General features: G+C 41.5%; 1 protein-coding gene and 1 pseudogene across 1 annotated transcript; one reads left to right on the top strand and one right to left on the bottom strand.

Annotated features, from left to right (window-relative positions):
- Positions 1-1,405: 1,405 nt before the first annotated feature.
- LOC114468047 (transmembrane protease serine 9-like) lies at positions 1,406-11,698 on the top strand (annotated as a pseudogene).
- A 726-nt stretch (positions 11,699-12,424) lies between these two features.
- LOC114468046 (transmembrane protease serine 9-like) lies at positions 12,425-21,534 on the bottom strand. Its single transcript, XM_028454677.1, has 10 exons — positions 21,411-21,534; positions 17,927-17,947; positions 17,689-17,848; positions 17,322-17,596; positions 15,863-16,002; positions 15,524-15,779; positions 14,383-14,554; positions 14,053-14,306; positions 13,858-13,955; positions 12,425-13,641 (listed from the first exon to the last, which is right to left on the bottom strand). Exons 1-10 carry the CDS (start codon positions 21,463-21,465, stop codon positions 13,273-13,275), a joined length of 1,800 nt encoding a protein of 599 aa, XP_028310478.1. The 5' UTR covers positions 21,466-21,534; the 3' UTR covers positions 12,425-13,272.
- Between the last annotated feature and the right edge of the window lie 4,513 nt (positions 21,535-26,047).

Below are 26,047 nucleotides of genomic sequence, written 5' to 3'. Positions count from 1 at the left end.
ATTAATCACAGGCCTTTCATAAAAAAGAAGCCAATAAAACATAACCCTCTAGTGTTAGCTTTCTGTTAGCATCTCTAATGCTAACAGGTCAGTTTGACCCATGTCTTAAAGGAGACATATCATGGTTTTAAATCCTTCCTTTTTACATATAAATCACACAGTTATGGTCTATATAAAGCAGAACTGTAATGCTTGGGTCTGAATTCCTCATTATTATAGCTCCACCCCTTTTCTACCCCTTTTCTGATGTGCTTCTAAGAGCAACTCGTTTTGGTGCTGTCTCTTTAAATGCAAATGAGACACTCCATACCCCGCCCCCTCTCCAGGTTCAACTCCACCCTGTTCGGCCATTTTTGTAGTTTGATAGAAGAGATATGATTATGTAGCGGCACAGAAACTTTTTATTCACATGTTTTTTACAAATAGTCAACAACGTTAGACTTGTCCATCCAGCCTTACATGTTCCAGCCAGAGTCTGACCCAGTGGAGCGAGATGAAAATGAAGATGATGAACCTGCAGAACCCTAACAAGTGAGCTAACACAAGCACCGAGCTAACGCTAGCGCCAAGCTAACGTCACGAAATGCATTTTAATTCAGTCTTTTCAAAGACAAAAACGGCAAAATGAAATGACTAATGAAAAATTCATAGTCATAGCGCCACCTATTGGTAAAAGGAAATCATATGCATTATATTTGCACAGAACATTGCAGGAAAGTTTGTGATATAATCCTTGAAAATGTTCAGCTCAACACTTAAACATTTCTGCCACACCCAAACATGCAACACACCTCTATGTGCACCACGTCATGACATGTGTGTGGTTGCTTGGGCTCGTTCAATGCTGCAGCAGCTTTAATTATAATTGTAATTTTAATTGGAAATCTATGTTGCTTTTGTATATTGGTAATTGAATTGTAACTGAGTTCAGATAATTGACTTTCTAATTGTAATTGGCATGGAAATTCTATAAAAATGGTAATTTACAATTTAGTTAAACATAAACCTGGGGAACGTGTTACAGTTCTATGGTGTACACATTTATTACAATGATTTAGATCAATTTTTCCCACTACTCTTCAGGATCATTTTACTATTAAAAAAATAAATAAATATTGGCATAAAGTGACAGAAAAAAGACTGAGACGCCCACACCAAATTATTAATAAAGGTAATTAAAGTAATTGTGATTAAATGTAATTTAACTTTAATTTGTAATTAAAAGTCAGAGGGAAACAATGCTGCTGTTTCTGTGCTGGACACACGAACATAAGTGTGTGTGTGTGTGTGTGTTTGTTTAAGTGATGGGTTTGTGTGTTGATGGATGTGCTGTGCTTAGATGTGAATGTACTTTTCTTCAGGTGTGTGTGTGTGTGTGTGTGTGTGTGTGTGTGTGTGTGTGTGTGTGTGTGTGTGTGTGTGTGAGACGGTAGGGAGGGGGTTTAAATACAAGTAGATTTGTGAGAGGTGAGTTCAGTCATGGCTCTGCGTGGACTGATTTTTGTGTCTGTTCTGCTGATTCTGCTGCTGAGAAGTAAGACACACACACTTCATTCATCACATTTAAAACCACCTGTAGAAAGGACATCACCGTTTTAAAGCCCATTTTATTTTTTTCTAAATTCTGTGTTTTCCACACAATTTTTTTTACGTTTTTCTTAGAAATATTTTATTATTTTTTTCAGCAAATATTTGTTTTCAATTATTGTGAGGAAACTACATAAAAAACTATATATAAAAAAGAAAACCATAATTAAACAAAAATGTCTTTTAGAATTAAAGTGTAATTCAAAGGTAGATCTAAGTTGTCGTGAGATGGATATAAAGATGTATGAGAGCAGCATTAATGTCATCCAGTTTCCCCTCAGGGATCAACGGTTTACTGAATCTGATTAAGTTGATTAAGAAGCTGAGCCTCTACCTCCATGTTTGCAGCACTTTACCAGAAACAGCCGTAGCTTCACGGACACAATGACCTGGTCGCTCTGTATTGAGTGAGTGATGAGTTGGTAGTTTTTTGTCAGTCTTAGTCGATGTTATGGGTGGAGACGCTCCCACATGTTGTTTAGATCAGGACAGGGGTGGGTTGGGGGTATTTGGTTTGTGTTTCAATTGGTCGATGTAGTGCCCTAAAAAGACCTCAGTGGTCAAAGAGTGATTTCATTTGATGACGTGTGTAGATAATTCTGGTCCACTTCGAGCGTCGTCCTCCATGTGAGTCCAGAACCACAGTTCTAGTCAAGCACCGGGAACATGTGAGTGCTAAAGTTTGGCTAAAGAGTCTGTCAGGTATCGTTAAAGGTGTGAGGACGCTACACAACTCTGATCTCCTCCAATGTTGGCTGTGCTACAGTCAGATAACGTTACAGATACAGAGGTACCACTGTGTCACTTTACTGGTTTAGTTCAATGAGACTGGTGAGACTGGTGCCCTGTCCAATGTGAACATTTTTAAATCAAAGTTAAAGGAACTTGTTTTTGGTCATGTTGTTGATGTTTGTTGAGGATTTTAAATGTTTTGTTGCCTACTTTAATGTTCTTATTGATTTTAAGCTGTTTTCTGTTGCACTTTTTGATCATGTATAGCACATTAAGTTGCCTTGTGTATGAAATGCGTTATACAAATAAATCTGCCTTGCCTTGCCTTGCCTTGTCCAGGGTTTACCGCCGCCTAACACCCATTGAGAGCTGGAGATAGACACCAGCAGAACCCCCCGACCCTGAAAACCGGAACAAGCGGGTCATTAAATGGATGGATAAATGAGACACTTCTGTCAATAACAAACAACAATGGCAACAATGTTGTGTGACAGGTAGATAGATAGATAGATAGATAGATAGATAGATAGATAGATAGATAGATAGATAGATAGATAGATAGATAGATAGATAGATAGATAGATAGATAGGTAGATAGATAGATAGATAGATAGATAGATAGATAGATAGATAGATACATTTTAGTGACACTAAAAGTGACGTCCATTTACCATAGTCAATGTGGTTTGCTGTTACTTTGTGAAAATTCTATCTATCTATCAGTGTGTCTATTCTGTCAAACATTTGACGGGTTAGACACACTGTATGAGTGAAAATGACTGCGTAGATCAATACTGTAGAGCTGAACAAAGGTTTTCAATCAATCAACTCACTCAACAAACACATCACGACAAAGTCAACCAGAGGCTGACATTTCCTTCATTGTGAAACTAATCTGTGGTTTGATGAGTCATCACACTCAGAGACCTTTGAACACCTCTCTGAAGTTTTCAACCCATGAAAAGTGACTACACAATATCGACTGACCATGAACTAACCACAGGCAATAGTTACTGGCACCCACACAAAGCCACGTTTGAGAAGAAACATTCTTTCACATGGTGTTTGTCCGGTGCTTCACGCAATCCAGGACACATTAGAAACTTCAGTCGATCGAGACCAAACCATCACAACTTTGAAAGTCCCAGAACATTCTGCCAAGAAACCAGGGCAATGGTTCTATTCTAGACCTTCTTGCAGACTGGTGTTAAGAACTTCTGGTTTTTCGTTGGTTTCAGATGGGTGACTGCTGTGGGAGGTTAGATCGAGAATGTTTGACACTGTTTCACATCACTGGTCTTCTTTTCAGACCATTTCTTAATCTGGCCTTTGTTTTGACCTTGTTTAGACTGCCTCTAGTTTTGGTTTAAAAAAATATTCTTAACATTTCTGACTTCGATTTTACACTGAGGGAAAACTGTTGTTTCAGCCCCTGAATGGACATTTGGGCCCTTTCTGCCAAAGAAGATAAAGGATTTGTTTTTGGCTAGGCTAAGCACAATGTCTGTCATTTTTTGAGTCCAGGTCTAAAGCAGTATCCAATATGGTGCCCTTATCTTGAAATCTGAGCTGTTAACTTCTCCAAGTTAGATTCCATCTCACATAGTGGTTCCAAAGCAGCATCCTGCTTACTTTTGAGTTTGTTTATTGCATTAGTGTGAGTGTTAAGAGCCCTGCACAATCCATCAAAAATGACTGACAGCCTTCGCAAAGCAGCTGCCAACGTAAACCGGACTTTGCGATAGATCCGAAAACTGCCAGTTCCAATCAGCAGCATGCTTGCTGTCGTAATTCCAATTATGTAGACGTCTTCCATGTCCTCAATGGAAAGGATAGACAGACACACAATCCTCCACTTGTTCCAGAAGTCCATCGTGTATCCAACTGGAAATGTTCCGGTGGGACAGGCAGGCTCACCACTGCCCGTTCTTTTTGTGAATAAAAATGTGGTCGATTGCAATAAGAGACCAGCTGATCAATTCCATAATATCAGTTTTTGGATAGAGATGTAGAGAAAAAGTGTCCACCTTCGTTGAGAGCAAGAAAAAGAATGGTTGACATGTATGTGGACAGTGAAAGTGTTCCTGCACATGTTGAGCTAACCTCAAGTTCTTTTTTTGTACCTTTCAGAGACTTCGTCACAGCTATCAGGTAAATCACACTCAGTGTGTTATTGTACAACTGATGTATCAGATAAATGTTCTTTATTTAACCTCTTCTTTTTCTCAGAGTGTGGGAAAGCACCACTGAACACCAGGATAGTTGGTGGACAGACGGCGCCTGCTGGCAGCTGGCCCTGGCAGGCCAGTCTGCACATGTCTGGTAGTCACTTCTGTGGAGGGTCACTCATCAACAACCAGTGGGTGCTGAGTGCTGCTCACTGCTTCCAGGGGTGAGTTTAAACACTAAGAACCAACTGCAAGGTAGAACTTACCAACATTCAAACATCCTGTCCACTTCATTTGGTCCTTAGTGCCAGCGCTACTGCAAGTTTGCTAACCGTGTATGTGGGTCGTCAGACTCAAGGATCATCAAACCCCAACGAGGTGTCCCGGAGTGTATCATCGGTCATTAATCACCCTAACTATAACTCTGCAACAAATGATAACGACATCGCCCTCCTGAAGCTCTCCTCAACAGTGACCTTCACAAACTACATCCGGCCTGTGTGTCTGGCAGCCTCAGGAAGCTCCGTCCACAGTGGGGAGGACGTCTGGGTCACCGGCTGGGGCACACTGAGCGAGGGAGGTGGGTGATAAACAACAAGTCAAAGATAAATAGTTATTCTAGTCCTGAGAGTGTAGACTTTACCAGGATGGGATTCATCATCGTTTCATAACCAAGCTCACAAAGTCTTGTCTCGTCTTCTGTACCTGCTTATCCTGTACCAGCCTACCCCAGCAGACATAGAATGTAAGGCAGTATAACCCCCCTGGATAAGATGCCAGTCTATCGCAGGGCTTGACAGAAACAAGTTGGGGGTCACCAGAGGGAGTTGAACCCACAATTCCTGCACTGAGAGGCGGCAGTGCTCACTAGTGAGCCTCACAAAGTTCAAACAATAGTCTGAATTAGAGCGGGTTGAACCCAGAACAAATCATTTCTAGTCTTGGTGTGGACGTTGGTCAAAGACTATTTTGTCCTTTAGGTCCAGTCCATTAAGAAAATCTTAGTAAGTGATGTTTAACCAAAGCCAGATTAATCCTGTTTCTCTTCGTTGTTCTGTCTGCCGGCTGATGGACATGATCTTCTAGGTCAAAACATGACCAAAATCCACAAACACTTACGTTGAACCAACGAACCAAACCAGTCAATCAAAAAAACACCCCAAACAAGATGAATTCATTACAGCCCAAACTATGAACTGGATCAGGTGTGGTTGGTTCTCATACTTCCACAGTCAAATACTCGAAGACTGTCATGGAACTTCATGTTAGGAGTGTAAATAAGGAGTGTGAAGCACTTTCTAAATGGACCAATGCTGCATAAATTAATCCCATTCAAATTAACTACAAAGCAGTAGTTCACTCCCTTTGTTTCCACCCAGTAAAGCATGAGTGTCACAAAAAAAAAAAAAACCTTTTAGCTGCTTTTATCTTCATTAAATCTTGGCTGTTAACACTAGAAGTCCCACAGAGGTGTCAAATGAACTTTTTACCTATAAAACCCAGAGAGGTGTCATTTGACCCAAAGAGAACACAAAAATTATTTATTTTTAATGACAGTGTGGTGTGAGAAATGTGCAAAAGAACAACTGTGATTTGTTTTCAATGGTTTTTATTTAGAAGAATCTCCTTCATCCTCTTATTGAGACTCGTGACATACTTGGCACTGCCACGGTATCTCTCTCCTACATTTGCCACATGTGTATTTGTGGCAATGAACACATCGCACAGTTGCGCGATTGCTCTTGCAGCAATGGTTGATCTGACACTTAGCCCTTTTCCCAGGGCCAGGTGTAGGCGGTTGTTGTTGGCGCAGTTGCTCTTTGAGTGCCTTCTTTTCACTCACATGAGAGTTAGCCAACTCTCTTGCTAGCTGAACCAGGAAGTCCACCCGTCTCTCCTGCACCCCGGTGCATGCTTGATAAAGCAGATGTGCATTGAGTGCCGCCATGTCGATCATGTTGTAGAACATGGCGACTGGCCATCGCCGTGTTCCTGTGCGCACACTGTACTCCCGCACCATCTGGTCCATCACATCCACTCCGCACTTTGTGGTGTTGTATTGGGTGATGGTGTTTGGCTTCCTTTTGATGGTTTCCTCAGTCTCAACCACGCTGTGCATTGCTGCTGAGAATGTAGACGGTCTTTTTTCGTTTGGGCGCATACACGTCAGCGTGGCACCAGTGGTGGAAAACACCTAAAAAAGAAGAAATTGTTGTTATTATAGCGGTTTTTTAAACACAATGACACACTCAGAGGTGTTGATGGAATAAAAAAGACCAACAACATACCTGAGTGGTGAATTCCTTGCGGTCCATCTTTCTAGTTGACTGAGGAATTTCCCGGCGAATCTTGTTGACTGTCCCGAGGATGGTGGTTTTCCGGCTGAGCAGTCGTCGTGCAAGTGTCAGTGATGTAAAGAAATTGTCCGTGGTGACCGTCCTGCCTTTGTCCATAAATGGTTCCATCAGCTTCATCACCACACTCTCAGAAAGTCTCTCCTCACTGGGACGACTGGGGTCCTTTCCAAGATATGGGAGGACATTGCAGATGTACTTTGTTTTCAAATCACAAGCCACCCAAAACTTTATGCCAAATTTGTCGGGTTTTTGTTGCAATGTACTGCAGGAAACAGCAGCGAGTCTTCGATGGGAAAAGCTGTTCATCAATTGTGATGTGTCGACCAGGGTTGTAGCATGTGATGCAGTTGGTAACAAACGATCCCCACACATCCGAAATTGCAGCAAACTTATCTGTCTGCACTCGCTCACTGCGCGTAAACATGTCATCAAATCGTAGGTGACGCATGATGTCTTGGAAACGGTTTCGTGACATAATTCCAGTGATAAGTGGGTTTCCCAGGCATGCTGACCAGCTGTCACGCAGAGATGGAACCTTGGTCACCCCCCTCAAAATAATAACAGAAATAAATGCCATTAGTTCATGGAGGATCATGAACCAGTCCGTCTGCTCCGTTTGCTGTGCATGCTGAATAGTCCATTCTTGAATGGGACGGAGCATGCCAACAGTAATGAAACAGAGGAAGCTCTGAAGGCGACTCCTGATTCTTCTTCTGGCCTTTGCTGTTGGCTCTCCATCTGCAGCGTACGGTTCCATTGGAGTGAAACGGAGAATTGTACCCACATGTTCTTCATGCCACACTGTGCCCTCTTTCGCCGTCTCTGTGGGCTCACTCTCCAACCGAGCTCTCTTTTCCAGATGAGGAGCAGTCGCGTCATCTGCAATGTGAACAAATTCAAATTATTCTTTTCTTCGGTTTTAAATAAAAATAAAGTCAGGAAATGAAAATAGGATGTTTGGGAAATCTAACCTGAAGACAGCTCAGAGTCCGAATCCGAATTTGGCTGAAGGTTTATGTCCTCCCCATCTGAGTCACAAGGGTTTGCATTGTTCAGGATCAATTTCCAACGCTTCTTGAGTGGTAAACCTTCTCTGCATTTTGAGTAGAATAAGTGTGGAGTGTCAGCAGGTGGAAGCAGCCAGCTATTTATTCCCCACAGCACAAAAGGCTGCATGACAACATGGTATTCCAGTGGTGTCCCAATTCCGGTCCTCGAGGGCCACTAATCAGCACACCTTATTCAAATGATCATCCAGCTCTGCAGAAGCCTGATAATCATTGAATCAGGTGTGTTGGAAGAGGTGACTCTGTTTCTTTCAATGTTTGTAGTCTGTGTTTGTTCTCCCCCAGCATCAAGCAGAACGAGTTAATAAACGGGGCATTGTGACTTTAGCTTCCAGGGCACTTCCCCCTAACATTCCAGACTTCCATTGTTAGAGTCAGGCTCTCCCCCCTGCTGATTTCTCAGGTGATTCATTTACAATGAATAGATGCAAATTGTAGCCATCAGAGTCGTCAGTTTGGTCCTAGAGTTTCATTTGACCCTGCTCTGGGACCTTCTGGGGGGATATAGAAATCCCTGGGACTTCTAGTGTTAACCCTGTGTGATCGTAGGGTCTTCTGCAAATGACCTGATGGAGGTTGATGTTCCGACTGTGGGGAACAGACAATGTAACTGTGACTATGGAGTGGGCCGGATCACTAATAACATGATCTGTGCTGGGCTTCGCGAAGGAGGAAGGACTCCTGTCAGGTGAGGTTTGAGTCTTTGTTTGTTCCATGTGAAGACCTTTCACCTCCACTTACTCACATTGGTTCTGTTCTGTTCCTAAAGGGAGATTCAGGAGGTCCATTGGTGATCAAGCAAGGAGATCAATGGATTCAGCTGGGAGTGGTGAGTTTTGGAATAGGTTGTGCCCGACCTGAACTCCCAGGAGTCTACGCTCTAGTGTCAAGCTACATGACCTGGATCAATAACCAAATCAGCAGCAACCAGCCGGGCTTTGTCAACTTCAGATCATCAGGAACTGACAGTGACCTGAGCGTCAGCTGCAACGGACTGCCCACAGTCCCACCCACCACCCCGCAACGTAAGAACCTTAGAGAGAAACCCAACCAATGGCTCTTTTTCCCCTCCTCTGCCTCAGCGACCAATCACCTCAGGGATGACATTCAGCATAGATGATGTATGTTTACTGTGAAATCTAAACACCAAAAGAGGAGAAATCTTTACTTGAGGACAATGATGTAAAGTGAGCAGCACTGTTCATCTTACACAATATAGAATCTTGCAGTATTAGCTAGAGTCAAGTCCCACCCACTCAGCAACAGACTATCAGTACCAGGTTGTCCTATGGTTATCACCGCTTGTCTTCTGTAAACTCAACCCTTAGTGCAGGACCACACATCCTCCTCCAACCAACCGAGGGTTCTGTGTCGTCCAAGTCGTCGAAGACAACCTTGAACCATTTGTTGTCCACAAAAAAGCTGCATCGTGGTGAAAGGAATTGATAAAGATGAAGAAATAACTATCAGGCCACCAATAAGTGTTTAGGTACTCCTTAAATAGCACAGGGAGGACAATCAAGAGGCTGAGAACACCTGGGTAGAGACAGGAATACACATCCACGGACAGAGTTTGGTTGTAGACCAAACCGACGACAAAGATTTTAACAAAGAGAACTAAATCCAACGAGACCAACACAAGCAGATACAGGACACGCCCACCGAAAGGATCCCCACAATGTTTTAACCCCAACCTGTGCGTGAGTTGACACTACACATCGTAGTGTGTGAAAACCTGAATCTAATGATGGTGTCAGAAAGCCTGACAACAAGCAGCTGTTTTATTTTGTATTTGGTTTTTGTTGTGCATTCATTTCTCCTTCTAAGGGCTAGATTTGAGGAACAGCAGCTCAATCAAGCAGCTTTTGTAACTAACAGGGTTTTCCTGTCAGTTTGAAGCACTTTAAAAAAGTGTGAAAGCAAAGCGAGTTAAATGGAGCCCAATCCAGGACCGTCCTGGTCTAAAGGCAGCCTAAGTTCCCACGCTACACACTACGAGGTCTGAACAACCCGTGGTGGGCTTGCCTTTGTCAAGTTTGTAAGGTTAAGGTTGTTAATTTTTGTTTGAAAACATATTCATGTGTCTCCCTTTGCTTCGTTCCCAGCGGTGGTTTGTGGAAACGCACCAAAGAACACTCGCCTCATTGGTGGAAGCTCTGTGGCAACAGCCGGCATGTGGCCGTGGATGGCGAGCCTGCAGAAAAAACAAACTCACGTGTGCGGAGGGACTCTGGTTGCCGTGGATGCCGTACTGAGTGACGCGGATTGCTTCAACAGGTGAGACAATGAACATCAACCTTCATGTCACAGTGTCCAGGACCTGCTTGGATGTTTACCTCATCTTTGGTTTCAGTTCTGCGATGGCATCTGATTGGACCGTTGTGTTGGGTCGACTGAACCAGAATGGATCCAATCCTTTTGAAGTGACGTTGAATGTTACAAACATCACACTGAGTAACCTGACCGGCTCCAACGTAGCTGTGCTGCAACTCTCCACCCAACCCACCCTGTCCGACTACATCCAACCCATCTGCATGGACAATGGGCTCACCTTCTCTGTGGGCACCACCTGCTGGGTCGCCGGCTGGAGCACCGGACGAGGAGGTGGTGAGTCTCTACCACACAGTAACCCTACATCTTCTGCTCAGATTGAACCCTGAGACTAACAGTGGACAGGATCATCCATTTATCTTTCCTATTGTAGACCAACAAGCTCTGCAGGAGAAACAGATCTCTGTGGTTGACTGTGGGAACTCCTCATCCAGTGACAGCATCTGTACTGGATCTGTTTCCTTGGAGCAGGTACGATCCTCAGGAATGTATGAGTCTATGAATGTTTTCATTTTATCCCTTTTTTTGTTTATTTTGTTTGTAAACGACTTGATCCGATGAATCTCTGAGGTTCTCCTGACGTGGGGAACATTCAGTGACAGATCTCTGGAAGTCATCTATCAGCTCATTTACACAGTGGTTCATGTCTTTAATGGAAACGCCCCCTGATGGTTGGTTGTGTTTCAGGGCGACGCTGGCGGTCCGTTGATGTGTAAAAAGGACGGCTCGTGGTTCCAGGCGTCCGTGCTGACGCTGGCAAACAGCACCAGCACGCGGGCCGACACCGTCTCCGTCTTCACCAAAGTGAGCCGCTTTGGATCCTTCCTGAGCCGGACTCTGGGAACGCTGCTGTCTCCAGCTTCCTCTGCCAACACCACCAGCACCACCAATACTGGTGGAGGGTCCTCATTTTGTTCTCCCTTCATCTTCCTCCACCTCCTGCTGCTGGTTTGGATCCTCCGTATCTTCTGATGAAAGGTTTTGGAAACGTTTGAGACCTAAAACTGTTCTCGCTGTGAAAGCGTTCATTCAGGATGTCAAAAGGTTCAGCCTGAGGAAAGTCTCCACCGTGAAGTCGAAGTTTTCACATCCAGATGAAACTCAATGATTTTGTGCCATGTGTGTAAAAATATGAAAGCACACTTTTAATGAACTTTATCATATTCAGGGATTTCTGTACAAAACTTTAAACATGATTTATTGTCCATGCGTTTATTGAATTATCTGTTTGATTTCAGCTGGTTTTATTAGTTAATTCACAGTTTTTTTTGGTGATTTTGGTTAAACTAATTTTTAAAACATTTATTTTATTTTTTTAATTGAAGATTTTTCAAACTAATTATGAAATCATAGCTTCAAAGGCTGCTGTTCTCCTTATTAATGAAGGTTCTCTTTAGAAAATACTGAAGGTTTTAAAAAATGAATTTGCATGAAGGTTGTTAAGTTATCTGTTGGTTACAATTGAGTTGCCTGTATGCAGGGCTCTTATTGTGAAAGGCCAGATGGAGAAATTAGTGTCCTGTTTTATTGTGTAAAGCTTGTTTCTTTGGATGTATTTTATCTGGAGGATAAACAGATGCAATACAAATAAAAAAAAATGAATAAATGAATATTCTTTCTTGTAAAAAAATAAAAATGAAGCCTCTTTATTTGGAATATGACAGAAAGTTTATTATGAGGATAAAACTCTGACTGTTTTTCTGCCTGTTCCCTAACCTGCTTCCATCTTCATGCTAACACACGCACCACATACCCTTGACCTTACTGCTTCCTACACAGGCGTGTCAAGCTCACGTCCTGCAGGCCAAATCCGAACCGCCAGAGCGTCCAATTGGACCCGTTTGAGGATTCAACTCCAAGTAATGACAGAGAAACATGAACCATGCTGTTAATCAATCAGTTGTAGATATCTCAGTCCCTTAACGTTCACAAATAAATTACACGACAAGACCCAACAAATGAGGGCTTGTAGTGTAATGTTTCTCTGCCCATCATCACATGATTGCAGTACTCGTTAACCACAAACTGTTTGCATTCAAATTCATTCAAAAGTCAAATAAGTTCTCATGAACATTCAAACTTAATTCCTGCTTTGGAATGCAGTTTGTTATAGTTTTTTTAGTTTTGTTTTTAAAAAAACACTGCTCAGAAGTTAAGGTATTAAATAAGATGATATTGTAACTGACTTCTGTATGTTTATTGACAAGATAAACAAAATAATGTTAAAATGAATCTTTTGCCCCCTAAACTCAGATCAGATAAAACTCATACAGCCACCACCATTATACATAAGCTTCACATTGATCACCAGACTGGCTTTAATACACAACACAATATACACAACAACTTCACATCTCACTCTCACTTTAAAATAATCAACCCACTCTTTACATTTTTTACCTTGAGTCTCTCCTTCCTATTTTGTCTTCTTTTTGAATATGTTAAGGTTTATTTCAAAATCTATTTAAAATTCCTGATTAAAGTTGTCTGAATAAATGAAACCTAAACATCTGGCACACATGGTGGGAAGAAAAAAGGACGAGCTGGAAGAATCTCTTCTTCAGTGTCAGCATTTTAAACTCTTTCAAGGACTGATGATTTCATACATTTTATTCTCACATTGATAAAAAACAAACATTACATTTTACTATTTAAAAAGTCTGTTTTCAACCAAACACAAACATTCTTCATGCTTTGCTCTTCAATTACCACCTCTGGGATAAAGTGCGATTTGACAAACACAGTTGTTGGACTTTTTTAAATAGTTTTTGTTGGTATGAGTAAGGTCAAAGTGTACATCTCACTGGAAAATTTAAAAAAGAAAAAGAACATTTTTTACGAGTTAGTTTACTAAAATCACTAAAAAACTGTGAATTAACCGGCTCAAATCAGATCATTCAATCAAAGGAAAGTTCATTAAATGTGTGCGTTCATATTTTTACACACAGCACAAAATCATTGAGTTCCATCTGAATGTGAAAACTTTGACTCTCCTCAGGCTGAACTTGTTGACTCCCTGAATGAACGTTTTCACAGCGGGAACAGTTTTAGGTCAACAGCGTGGACGCTCCAGACCAGCAGCAGGAGGTGGAGGAAGATGAAGGGAGAACAAAATGAGGACCCTCCGCCAGTGCTGGTGGTGCTGGTGGTGTTGGTGGTGTTGGTGGTGTTGGTGGTGCTGGTGGTGTTGGTGGTGCTGGTGGTGCTGGTGGTGTTGGCAGAGGAAGCTGGAGACAGCAGCGTTCCCAGAGTCCGGCTCAGGAAGGATCCAAAGCGGCTCACTTTGGTGAAGACGGAGACGGTGTCGGCCCGAGTGCGGGTGCTGTTTGCCAGCGTCAGCACGGACGCCTGGAACCACGAGCCGTCCTTTTTACACATCAACGGACCGCCAGCGTCGCCCTGAAACACAACCAACCATCAGGGGGCGTTTCCATTAAAGACATGAACCACTGTGTAAATGAGCTGATAGATGACTTCCAGAGATCTGTCACTGAATGTTCCCCACGTCAGGAGAACCTCAGAGATTCATCGGATCAGTCGTTTACAAACAAAATAAACAAAAAAAAGGGATAAAATGAAAACGTTCATAGACTCATACATTCCTGAGGATCGTACCTGCTCCAAGGAAACAGATCCAGTACAGATGCTGTCACTGGATGAGGAGTTCCCACAGTCAACCACAGAGATCTGTTTCTCCTGCAGAGCTTGTTGGTCTACAATAGGAAAGATAAATGGATGATCCTGTCCACTGTTAGTCTCAGGGTTCAATCTGAGCAGAAGATGTAGGGTTACTGTGTGATAGAGACTCACCACCTCCTCGTCCGGTGCTCCAGCCGGCGACCCAGCAGGTGGTGCCCACAGAGAAGGTGAGCCCATTGTCCATGCAGATGGGTTGGATGTAGTCAGACAGGGTGGGTTGGATGGAGAGTTGCAGCACAGCTACGTTGGAGCCGGTCAGGTTACTCAGTGTGATGTTTGTAACATTCAACGTCACTTCAAAAGGATTGGATCCATTCTGGTTCAGTCGACCCAACACAACGGTCCAATCAGATGCCATCGCAGAACTGAAACCAAAGATGAGGTAAACATCCAAGCAGGTCCTGGACACTGTGACATGAAGGTTGATGTTCATTGTCTCACCTGTTGAAGCAATCCGCGTCACTCAGTACGGCATCCACGGCAACCAGAGTCCCTCCGCACACGTGAGTTTGTTTTTTCTGCAGGCTCGCCATCCACGGCCACATGCCGGCTGTTGCCACAGAGCTTCCACCAATGAGGCGAGTGTTCTTTGGTGCGTTTCCACAAACCACCGCTGGGAACGAAGCAAAGGGAGACACATGAATATGTTTTCAAACAAAAATTAACAACCTTAACCTTACAAACTTGACAAAGGCAAGCCCACCACGGGTTGTTCAGACCTCGTAGTGTGTAGCGTGGGAACTTAGGCTGCCTTTAGACCAGGACGGTCCTGGATTGGGCTCCATTTAACTCACTTTGCTTTCACACTTTTTTAAAGTGCTTCAAACTGACAGGAAAACCCTGTTAGTTACAAAAGCTGCTTGATTGAGCTGCTGTTCCTCAAATCTAGCCCTTAGAAGGAGAAATGAATGCACAACAAAAACCAAATACAAAATAAAACAGCTGCTTGTTGTCAGGCTTTCTGACACCATCATTAGATTCAGGTTTTCACACACTACGATGTGTAGTGTCAACTCACGTTGGTCTACAACCAAACTCTGTCCGTGGATGTGTATTCCTGTCTCTACCCAGGTGTTCTCAGCCTCTTGATTGTCCTCCCTGTGCTATTTAAGGAGTACCTAAACACTTATTGGTGGCCTGATAGTTATTTCTTCATCTTTATCAATTCCTTTCACCACGATGCAGCTTTTTTGTGGACAACAAATGGTTCAAGGTTGTCTTCGACGACTTGGACGACACAGAACCCTCGGTTGGTTGGAGGAGGATGTGTGGTCCTGCACTAAGGGTTGAGTTTACAGATGACAAGCGGTGATAACCATAGGACAACCTGGTACTGATAGTCTGTTGCTGAGTGGGTGGGGCTTGACTCTAGCTAATACTGCAAGATTCTATATTGTGTAAGATGAACAGTGCTGCTCACTTTACATCATTGTCCTCAAGTAAAGATTTCTCCTCTTTTGGTGTTTAGATTTCACAGTAAACATACATCATCTACGCTGAATGTCATCCCTGAGGTGATTGGTCGCTGAGGCAGAGGAGGGGAAAAAGAGCCATTGGTTGGGTTTCTCTCTAAGGTTCTTACGTTGCGGGGTGGTGGGTGGGACTGTGGGCAGTCCGTTGCAGCTGACGCTCAGGTCACTGTCAGTTCCTGATGATCTGAAGTTGACAAAGCCCGGCTGGTTGCTGCTGATTTGGTTATTGATCCAGGTCATGTAGCTTGACACTAGAGCGTAGACTCCTGGGAGTTCAGGTCGGGCACAACCTATTCCAAAACTCACCACTCCCAGCTGAATCCATTGATCTCCTTGCTTGATCACCAATGGACCTCCTGAATCTCCCTTTAGGAACAGAACAGAACCAATGTGAGTAAGTGGAGGTGAAAGGTCTTCACATGGAAACAAACAAAGACTCAAACCCTCACCTGACAGGAGTCCTTTCCTCCTTCGCGAAGCCCAGCACAGATCATGTTATTAGTGATCTGGCCCACTCCATAGTCACAGTTACATTGTCTGTTCCCCACAGTCGGAACATCAACCTCCATCAGGTCATTTGCAGAAGACCCTACGATCACACAGGGTTAACAGCCAAGATTTAATGAAGATAAAAGCAGCTAAAAGGTTGTGACACTCATGCTTTACTGGGTGGAAACAAAGGGAGTGAACTACTGCTTTGTAGTTAATTTGAATGGGATTAATTTATGCAGCATTGGTCCATTTAGAAAGTGCTTCACACTCCTTATTTACACTCCTAACATGAAGTTCCATGACAGTCTTCGAGTATTTGACTGTGGAAGTATGAGAACCAACCACACCTGATACAGTTCATAGTTTGGGCTGTAATGAATTCATCTTGTTTGGGGTGTTTTTTTGATTGACTGGTTTGGTTCGTTGGTTCAACGTAAGTGGTTGTGGATTTTGGTCATGTTTTGACCTAGAAGATCATGTCCATCAGCCGGCAGACAGAACAACGAAGAGAAACAGGATTAATCTGGCTTTGGTTAAACATCACTTACTAAGATTTTCTTAACTCATCGAGTGCCATTCACGTCTATCGGCGGGAATTGTGTTTTTTGGCTGGGGTTGCTAGGAGAGTGTGACAAAGCTCTCCCATCAATATCTAACTTGTACCATGATGTAGTGACCAACTGGTGACCTGTAGGTGGCAGCAGAGCACCTTTGGATGAGAGATCACCTGTGATGGGCAGAGCTCGGAGGGAGAGGAAATGAGTTTACGAGACAGAAAATGGTGCTACAGAGTTGATGCTGAAGTTCTCACCAGCTCACAGCAGCTCACACTAGACCAGAGCATGTGTGGAACTAAGTGGACTATTGAGAGTGTGGCGATGGTGAAATAAAACGATTCAAAAAACGAGGCAAGCGCTGACACTCAGCCTGTCTGAGAGGAGGAGGAAGTTGTGTGTGTGGAGAATGACGGGGGGAGAGACTTGGAGGAACGCCAAAATACAGTAAGAAATCCATTCAACTTTGACATAGACAGTAAAATAATAATAATGTTGCCATCATAAGCCTGGTCTCAGTGATGTTTTTGTAGTTTTATAGAAGGAAAATAATGTTGAGGTGTCACTAAAGCAAAAATAAATTGCTGATAGAATTTTTCAGAAAATGCACTGAATGAGTTAATGAACTGGACCTAAAGGACAAAATAGAGTCTTTGACCAACGTCCACACAAAGACTAGAAATTATTTCTTTTGGGTTCCATCTGCGCTAATTCAGACTATTGTTAGATTTACTAAACTGTTTTCTGCGAAGACTTTGTGAGCTTGGTTATGAAAAGATGATGAATCCCATCCTGGTAAGTCTACATTCTCTGGACAAGAGTAACAATTTATGATTGAATGGATTTGTTGTTTACCACCCACCTCCCTCGCTCAGTGCGCCCCAGCCGGTGACCCAGACGTCCTCCCCACTGTGGACGGAGCTTCCTGAGGCTGCCAGACACACAGGCAGGATGTAGTCTGTGAAGGTCACTGCTGAGGAGAGCCTCAGGAGGGCGATGTCGTTATCATTTGTTGTAGAGTTATAGTTAGGGTGATTAATGACCAATGATACACTCCGGGACACCTCGTTGGGGTTTGATGGTCCTTGAGTCTGACGACCCACATACACAGTCAGCCGACTTGCAGTAGCGGTGGAACTGAGGAGACCAAATGAAGTGGACAGGATGTTTGAGTTTAGGGAGTATTGGTAAGTTCTACCTTACAGTTGGTTCTTAGTGTTTAAACTCACCCCTGGAAGCAGTGAGCAGCACTCAGCACCCACTGGTTGTTGATGAGTGACCCTCCACAGAAGTGACTAAACTCGTGCAGACTGGCCTGCCAGGGCCAGCTGCCAGCAGGCGCCGTCTGTCCACCAACTATCCTGGTGTTTAGGGCTGGTTTCCCACACACTGAGGACAGACAGGGGTTCAATAAGGAACATTTATCTGATACATCAGTCGTACAATAACGCAATGAGTGTGATTTACCTGATAGCTGTGACAAAGTCTCTGAAAGGGACAAAAAAAGAACATGAGGTTAGCTCAACATGTGCAGGAACACTTTCACTGTCCACATACGTCTCAACCTATACCATTGATCTTTATTCACTTGGGATTGTTGCATTTCCAGAATATTGATACTGTATCATAACAATGTTCTTTGTTTATTCAACCATTGGTAAATAAAGGTACCAACACAAAGATCAGATCCAGAAATGCTCCAATGGTAAAAACAAACAGAAAGAATGTTGGTCTAGAACTAGTCTGAAGGAATAAGGAAACTGCTCCCTGTGCTTAATTCATGGCCAGTCATTATTATCAGTCATTGTATCATCAATTTGCACACGTTGAACTCGTTCCTAAGGCTCTGAAGGATCTCTGCTCAGATAAGTTTTTCTGCATTCTCACGGTGAGGTGTTTACTGACACAAATCTGTCTGGTGGAAATAACCCTCATCACGAGGAGAACTGGTTCTGACAGAACAATCTGTACATCTTTATCTTCAGGGCTACATAACAAACACATCCTTGTCGTCTGTGTGGATTCTAACTCCTTTTTTTATATTGTATTTTCAGTTTATTCTCTATTCCTTTTTTCCTTGTGACCTGCTGAACCCCGAGCCATGAACTTCCTTCTAAATGTCACATGGAAATGACAAATAAAAACCTTGATCTGTAACACTGAGCGTTCCTGAGAGTCCTCTATTCACTAAATCTTCTTTATTTAACAGATGCATTATAATAAAAGATTACAAATTATTAATTAACCAAAAAGGTGTCGGCTTAAATTATCACTTACAACAAAAAGCATGTGATACAGATTTAGTAAATTTGCAGATGAAGCTGCCAAAGGAAACTTAAAATACTTGGTCACACCAAGAAGTTATATTTATAACATTAAGAACTACACATTTTTAATTCATCACAAAGAGCATTTCACATCTAAATACATTAGAAATACATCAGCCTCTGAAGTTTGTCCTGACTTTATTTTTTTAAACACTCTCTGGATGGAAACATTTTATGAATGCACTAAGGAAGTAGATTGTTATGTATCTTGTATATTGACAATTTGCGTACCCCTGGGGGTACCCGTACCCCACTTTGGGAACCTAGGTTCTATATCATTGTTAAAAATGTGTAAACATGAAAAATAAATGTAAATGTTAAATCTAAATGTAAAAGTTCTCACATGTATGTAAATGTAATTGTAAACCTTAATGTTAAATGTAAATCAAAATCAACATGTTAAATGTAAATCTAAATTTTAAATCTGAATCTAAATGCAAATCACGAGGCTCCGCCCACACCCCATCCGCCAAGGTCTTCTTCATCCTAGGTGTCTTCATCACTGGTTAAAGTCAGTGTACATACATGCTAATACTCTCAGTGAATCTCTAGTCATTACTGTTCTTTAGAGTTCATCAGTTTGGAACCATCCCACCATGTCTCTGACTCCTCCCCTCTCCTCACTCACTGAGCCACAGTCAGTGGTGTTGGCGGGGCCTCGTGATTGACGACACTGACCTGCCCATTTTGCATAATTTAAAAAAATGGTGACCGATTTAACATTCACATTTTCAATTTAACAATTAGATTTAGATTTAACATTTAAATTTACATTTCTGAACATTAAGGGCCTATGTTACAAAGCAAGCTTACTTCTTATTGCGCTAACTCCCAGGATTTAATCAGTGTGTGCTGGACTACAAAGCTCGCTAACGTCTTACGGAGCTAAATCAGCATGGTAACTTATGCTGAACGGCTAACCTGGTCGGGAGCAGGTTTTGTTCTGGCTAGGATCTGAGCGAGTGCTTAAGTCCCGCCTTCTGACCAATCAATTCTCTTAGAAAGCGAGCTGTCCAATAAAAGGTGATGTGTGAACACGTCACTGTGTGAATCTGATCTGACATCTGACAGGAGAGAGAATGTTTAGACATCATGAATCCTTTCATTTACTGATGACATCATTTAGGAAAGATATAGTTTTATACCTGATGGAATGATCTATAGTCAGCTGATGAAGTCTGTATCTTCATATGCGTGGGGGAGTGAAGTCATTAATTCATTTATACGCTACAGTGAGGCTGACAGTATCATCAGGAACATACTACAGTAAACGATGTGTTCTAATCCCAGTGTGGGATAAATAGGTCGACCTGAATAGAAACACGTGTGTGCTGTAATAAAATTAAATTTATCGTGCTGTCCATTGATCATCCAATAGATTAATATCATAAATAATTTCACGCTTTTACACATTAACAGTATTAGCAGCTTCCTGTCTTCTTTTATTCCTGCCTTTTCTGTAACAACAGTGTTATTTTTGGTCTGAATTATGGATTTTAATTATTCATAATTTTAAACTTAAGCAACACCTGATCTGGCCAGGACCTGTTTTATGTGAATCCACACGTACTGAGACTGAAAACACTTGACTTAAATTACCATGTTGTTATCGACTGTCGTAGGACAGCTTCTCTCTGACAAGGAATATTTGGTTAGTTGAATCTGTTAACGGGGATTAATCCATGATATAATTATGTAGCTTCGTAGCATAGGCCCTAAGATTTAATGTTTAGATTTAGATTCAACATTTATATTCAACATTTATATTTTTAATTTAACATTTAGATTTATTTTTAACATTTAGGATAGAGATCTGGAGATAGGCACTGGCAGATGTTATCGACACTGAAATCGGACAAAGCAGGTCTGAAAACGGATGGATGGTGATGAATTTAGATATAGATTTAACATATACGTTTAGATTTGACATTTAGATTTATAATTAACATTTAGATTTATATTTAACATTTAAAGTAATATTAAGGTTTAATGTTTAGATTTAGATTCAACATTTAGATTTAACATTCATATTTTCAATTTAATATTTAGATTTATATTTAACATTTAGATGTAAATTTGGAGATAGGCACCGGCAGACCCCCATAACCTTGAAACAGGACAAAGCAAGTCTGAAAATGGATGGATGGATTTAGACATAGATATAGATTTAACTTATACATTTAGATTTACATTTAGATTTATATTTAACATTTTGATTTACATTTACATTTGGATTTAACATTTAGATTTCGATTGAACGTTTCAATATTTTTCATGTGTTCACATTTTTAACAGTCAGATAGAACATACTGTTTTTCATGAATTTCTGTCTCAAATAAAAGAAAAATTAGCCAAATGTTCCAAATATGTCAGCTATGAAAAAGTTGCGTACGTATATTCTCCATCCCATAATATGAAGCGTGACATCAGCACTGATGTAAGAGTGGAATTGTCCCAACACCTCATCGTCAGACAGAAACCAGACAGACTTTTAATCACATCATCACGTCTCAGTACAAACTGTCACTCACATCATCTTTCTACAGTTTGAGCCTAAGCTGCTGTTAATGTGTGAAGGTTTTAAAGTGTGTGTTTGTGTGTGTGTGTGTGTGTGTGTGTCTTACCTCTCAGCAGCAGAATCAACACAACAGACACACACGTCACTCCTTGCAGAGCCATGACTGAACTTCACCTCTCTGACATGCAGCTGTATTTAAGCAGGAAGGAACAACCCCACCTGACAGGTACAGGTACACCCATCAAAAACACACCCACACACATACACACACACATACACACACACACACACACACACACACACACACACACATACACACAGGTTTACGTCACAAACAAAAACTACAGCATTGTTTTCTCACAAGGAAAAAAGAATGTTGATCAAAAATTAGATTGAGCATTTCCCTCTGGAGTTAACCCTTAGAGGTAAGCAAACACAGAATAAACAATAAACACAGAATAAACAATAAACACAGAATAAACAATAAACACAGAATAAACAATAAACACACGGAATAAACAATAAACACAGAATAAACAATAAACACACGGAATAAACAATAAACACAGAATAAACAATAAACACAGAATAAACAATAAACACATGGAATAAACAATAAACACAGAATAAACAATAAACACACGGAATAAACAATAAACACAGAATAAACAATAAACACAGAATAAACAATAAACACAGAATAAACAAAAAACACACGGAATAAACAATAAACACAGAATAAACAATAAACACAGAATAAACAATAAACACAGAATAAACAATAAACACACGGAATAAACAATAAACACAGAATAAACAATAAACACAGAATAAACAATAAACACAGAATAAACAATAAACACACGGAATAAACAATAAACACAGAATACACAATAAACACAGAATAAACAATAAACTCAGAATAAACAATAAACACAGCAACTCTTTGTTGTTTCCTGTGTTAATGCTCTTGTTGGTCGTTATTCTAATGCTGACATGAATGATGATCATGTGACTCTCAGATCAGATACAATCACATGTTTGTGGCCCCGCCCACTGTCACCTGTAGGCGACCCCTCGACCACTTGAGTCGCATCTTCGTATTCACTCGTTCCTTTACAGATTATTAGAATAAACAACACTTTTTAATTATTTTGCAAAAACGTATCTTCTTGTTTTTTTGTTTTATTTAAAATCAGTATCGGTTCTTGACTCGTTTGGATCAAATCTCTACTGTTGCGTCACTAAAATTTACACACATTGTATCCTGTATGACTTACTAATGACGTTAGCTTATAAAGTTTAACTCCAACATGGACAAATCTCCAAACATGTTGGCAATTGTTCACAACAGAATAAAAGTTATCCTTCATTTCACCAAATTGCTAATGTCTCACTACATGTTTGCTAACGACTAAGGGTTCTATTCTCCTGTCTGGACTTAAGTCCTTTAATGAACGCCTGCAGTTACGCGCTGAGAATATCAGCGTGTATGGACACTGACTTTAACCAGTGATGAAGACACCTAGGATGAAGAAGACCTTGGCGGATGGGGTGTGGGCGGGGCTTCGTGATTTGCATTTAGATTCCATTACAGCTGGTATGAAGTGGATCAATCAACCCTGAGTATGTAAACCTTGGGTTACTTACATGCATGCGTGCGATAAAAAGCCATCATCAATGGATCAAAGATTACACAAACTACCATGGTAACCACCCAGAAGAGAGTGATTTATTCACCCTGATGGTGAAATAAGTCGGTGTTTGATGAATAGGATCCTGTTCTAAAGGTGTGTTCAGTCTTCAGTGACTATAGTGGATTAAATCACCCATGATTAGTCAAATTTTTTTGGTTGCTTCATCACTTTATCTCTTCAGTGACGTGACGAGTGGAGAATAATATGAATAAAATGTGTCTGAGGAGACGTGTCAGCATCATAAGATGTCTGCATAGAGTCCTCCTGTTACACTGGATATAAACACAGTGACTGATGCTTCATATCTAATCATTTATATTGATTTTTAATGTAAAATTGTCACCAGAGTCATCTATACGTCCTAAAAAATGTCATAAAAAAACTGAAGCGGGACTGCGACCGTGGTGTCATAATTCACTGTGCCATCATACCTTCAAAGATACATGATCTATAGATCAAACTGTATAACAATATAAAACAACAATTGAGCCTCAAACGTGGATTCATTTAAAATCTCCTTTATATTATCTACAGGTTTGTATTCAGAGAACTTTACTACACACGTCAGTAGATGTTTTAATGTAGATCAACCTCTCAGTGTGTTTCACTAAATGATCTACATCTACAATGTTAGAAAGAAAACTAACATTTGTTCAAGCAGCCTGATGAAGGCAATACTCAACTTTAAGTGAAATGGTATATTGTATAAAATGAATATCATATGGTGCAGTCAATACACCTCACGCCACCACCATGAGTGTGTAAAACATCAAGGCAGACGCTGAGGGCGCCATCCGTGCCAGTGGCCTGTGGATAGTAGGAGGAAAGCGTTTAATCAGCAGCTACAGTCACAGGGGTGTCACATGCAAAAAGCTGCGAGGAAGACTGGAACATCAGCAGATGTCTGACTGGCCTATGGAACGCCTACAAGTAGACCCTCCTTTCTCTTACGTGGGTCTGGATGTTTTTGGGTTGTGGGAAGTCATCAGCTGTCAAACCAGGGGTTGTAGAGCACGGGAAAAAGATGGGCAGCTCTATTTACATGTATGTCCACACATGCTATTCACATTAAGGTACTTGAGGCCATGACTTCCTCAAACTTGATAATACATATCAATGTATCTTCTCATTCTTTTACATCCTAGCTGCAGGTTTAGGGGAACTTTGTGTCTAGCTTCCTGCAGTTTCAGCACATTTTGGTTCCAGCATAACACTCTAACATATGCTTTGGACATGGTCTACCGATAACATAACACTAGGCTAATTTACGTTACCTGATTTACGTTAACACAAACACTACTACCTTCTACACCATATGTGGAGACCAGCATGAAACCCAGCTTTTTTCTCTGTACATACAGGTTCTCCTTTTTGAGCCATAATTAACAAACTTACAGACAGTCAGCAGATTTCAACACACTTGTAACTAAAACACACTTCCAACTAAAACTCTAGGCTGCAGCAGGAACAGAAATGACATCCCCTCTTTAGGGCGGGACATCCTGCCTACCCAGAGTATAAACTCCTGTGTATTTCTCTGTTCGGGAGGATTCGATACTAGCGGCCTTGTAACAAGCGTCGAAGAATAGTCAACCGATGCATGCATCATGTGTGTCCATCAAATCTTTATTAAACCTGTTAAACAAATTTCACTAATCTCTCCTGTTTCTCAATCCAATTCCAGATCAAAAGAACCCGTTAGATACATAAGAGAAATCTAACAAACATCATAAATGCACTCAGGAGACTTTTCTCCATCCGAGGCCAAAGAGAGAGTTAAAGGTCACGGTTTGATCGAGCCAACAGCAGCACATCATCTGCAAAAAGCCGTGACACAATCCTGAGGCCACCAAACCGGACCCCCTCAAGCCCCAGCTACGCCTAGAAATTCTGTCCATAAAAGTTATGAACAGAATCGATGACAAAGGGCAGCCCTGGACCAGTCCAACCTGACTTATTGGCAGCGATGTGGATCAAGCTCTGACTCTGGTCATACAGGGAACGGACGGCCCATATCAGGGGGTCTGATACCCCATCCTCTCAGAGGACTCCACACAGTAATCACCGAGGTACACGGTCAAATGTCTTCGACAAGTTGGTCTGGTTAGACAAACTCCCATGAACCCCAGCAGGACCTGCTGTGGGTGTACAGCTGGTCCACAGTTCTGCAACCGGGACAAAAACCGCATTGCGAGTGTGATCCAACTATCATCAAAGTGATCAGCAGTCGCCTCTGAGGAAGACTGGCAGTTGACAGTTAAAACATGTCAGGAGATCAAAGTAAATTTCCTGAAAAAACGTCTGAATGAATGAAACCTAAACACATCTTTGGGCTGATTTTATCATGTCTTTTCATATCACATGTTATTAGTGCACATCAGTGGCTCCAGGGTCATAAACTCCAACATTTGATTTGAAATCTTTCCTTTTTGTGGAAATAGTTTCATGAACTAAACGACAGTTCTCGCAAACAATTGGTGGTTAAAATTCACGTAACAAAGAGCAGACTAAAGTTACCTCGCACATGTCACATTACTATAGAGGGAGTGGCCAGATAAAGGGGTGTGGCAACAACCACACCTTGATTCTCAATGGTCACTTTTCGTACAGACTCACCATTAGAAGCGGGGGCTCGAACAGGGCCGTGTTTATCACACGGGACATGAAAAGCTCCTGAACACTGATAAGATAAATCAGGCCTCCAGGCGTGTGTGTGCGCACGTGTGTGTGTTCTAATATTACTGCAGGCTCCATATAATACCTCATTTAAATTTGAAAAGTGCATCATGGAATCAGTGAATAAAATATTATGTGTTGTCTCTACAGTGTGTGTGTGCATGAGTGACTCTATAACTACATTCATCATCACCTTCACCAATTCAACAAATAACTTTTGGCTTTAAAATAAGGCTAGAACAAAGGTTAAAAAACAAACTTTAGCTTTATTTGACTGAATTTGGCCCATAGAAAGTTATACATTTCCAATTTTTTTGTGCCACAGGATCCTCCTATGCTGTCAAACATTCCTGGTGAGAACCCTGGTTTA

The sequence above is a fragment of the Gouania willdenowi genome, chromosome 8 (genome assembly GCF_900634775.1).
Source record: "Gouania willdenowi chromosome 8, fGouWil2.1, whole genome shotgun sequence".
Lineage (NCBI taxonomy): Eukaryota > Metazoa > Chordata > Actinopteri > Blenniiformes > Gobiesocidae > Gouania > Gouania willdenowi.
The sequence above is the reverse complement of the archived record's forward strand: the minus strand, read 5'-3'. Positions and strand labels throughout refer to the sequence as shown.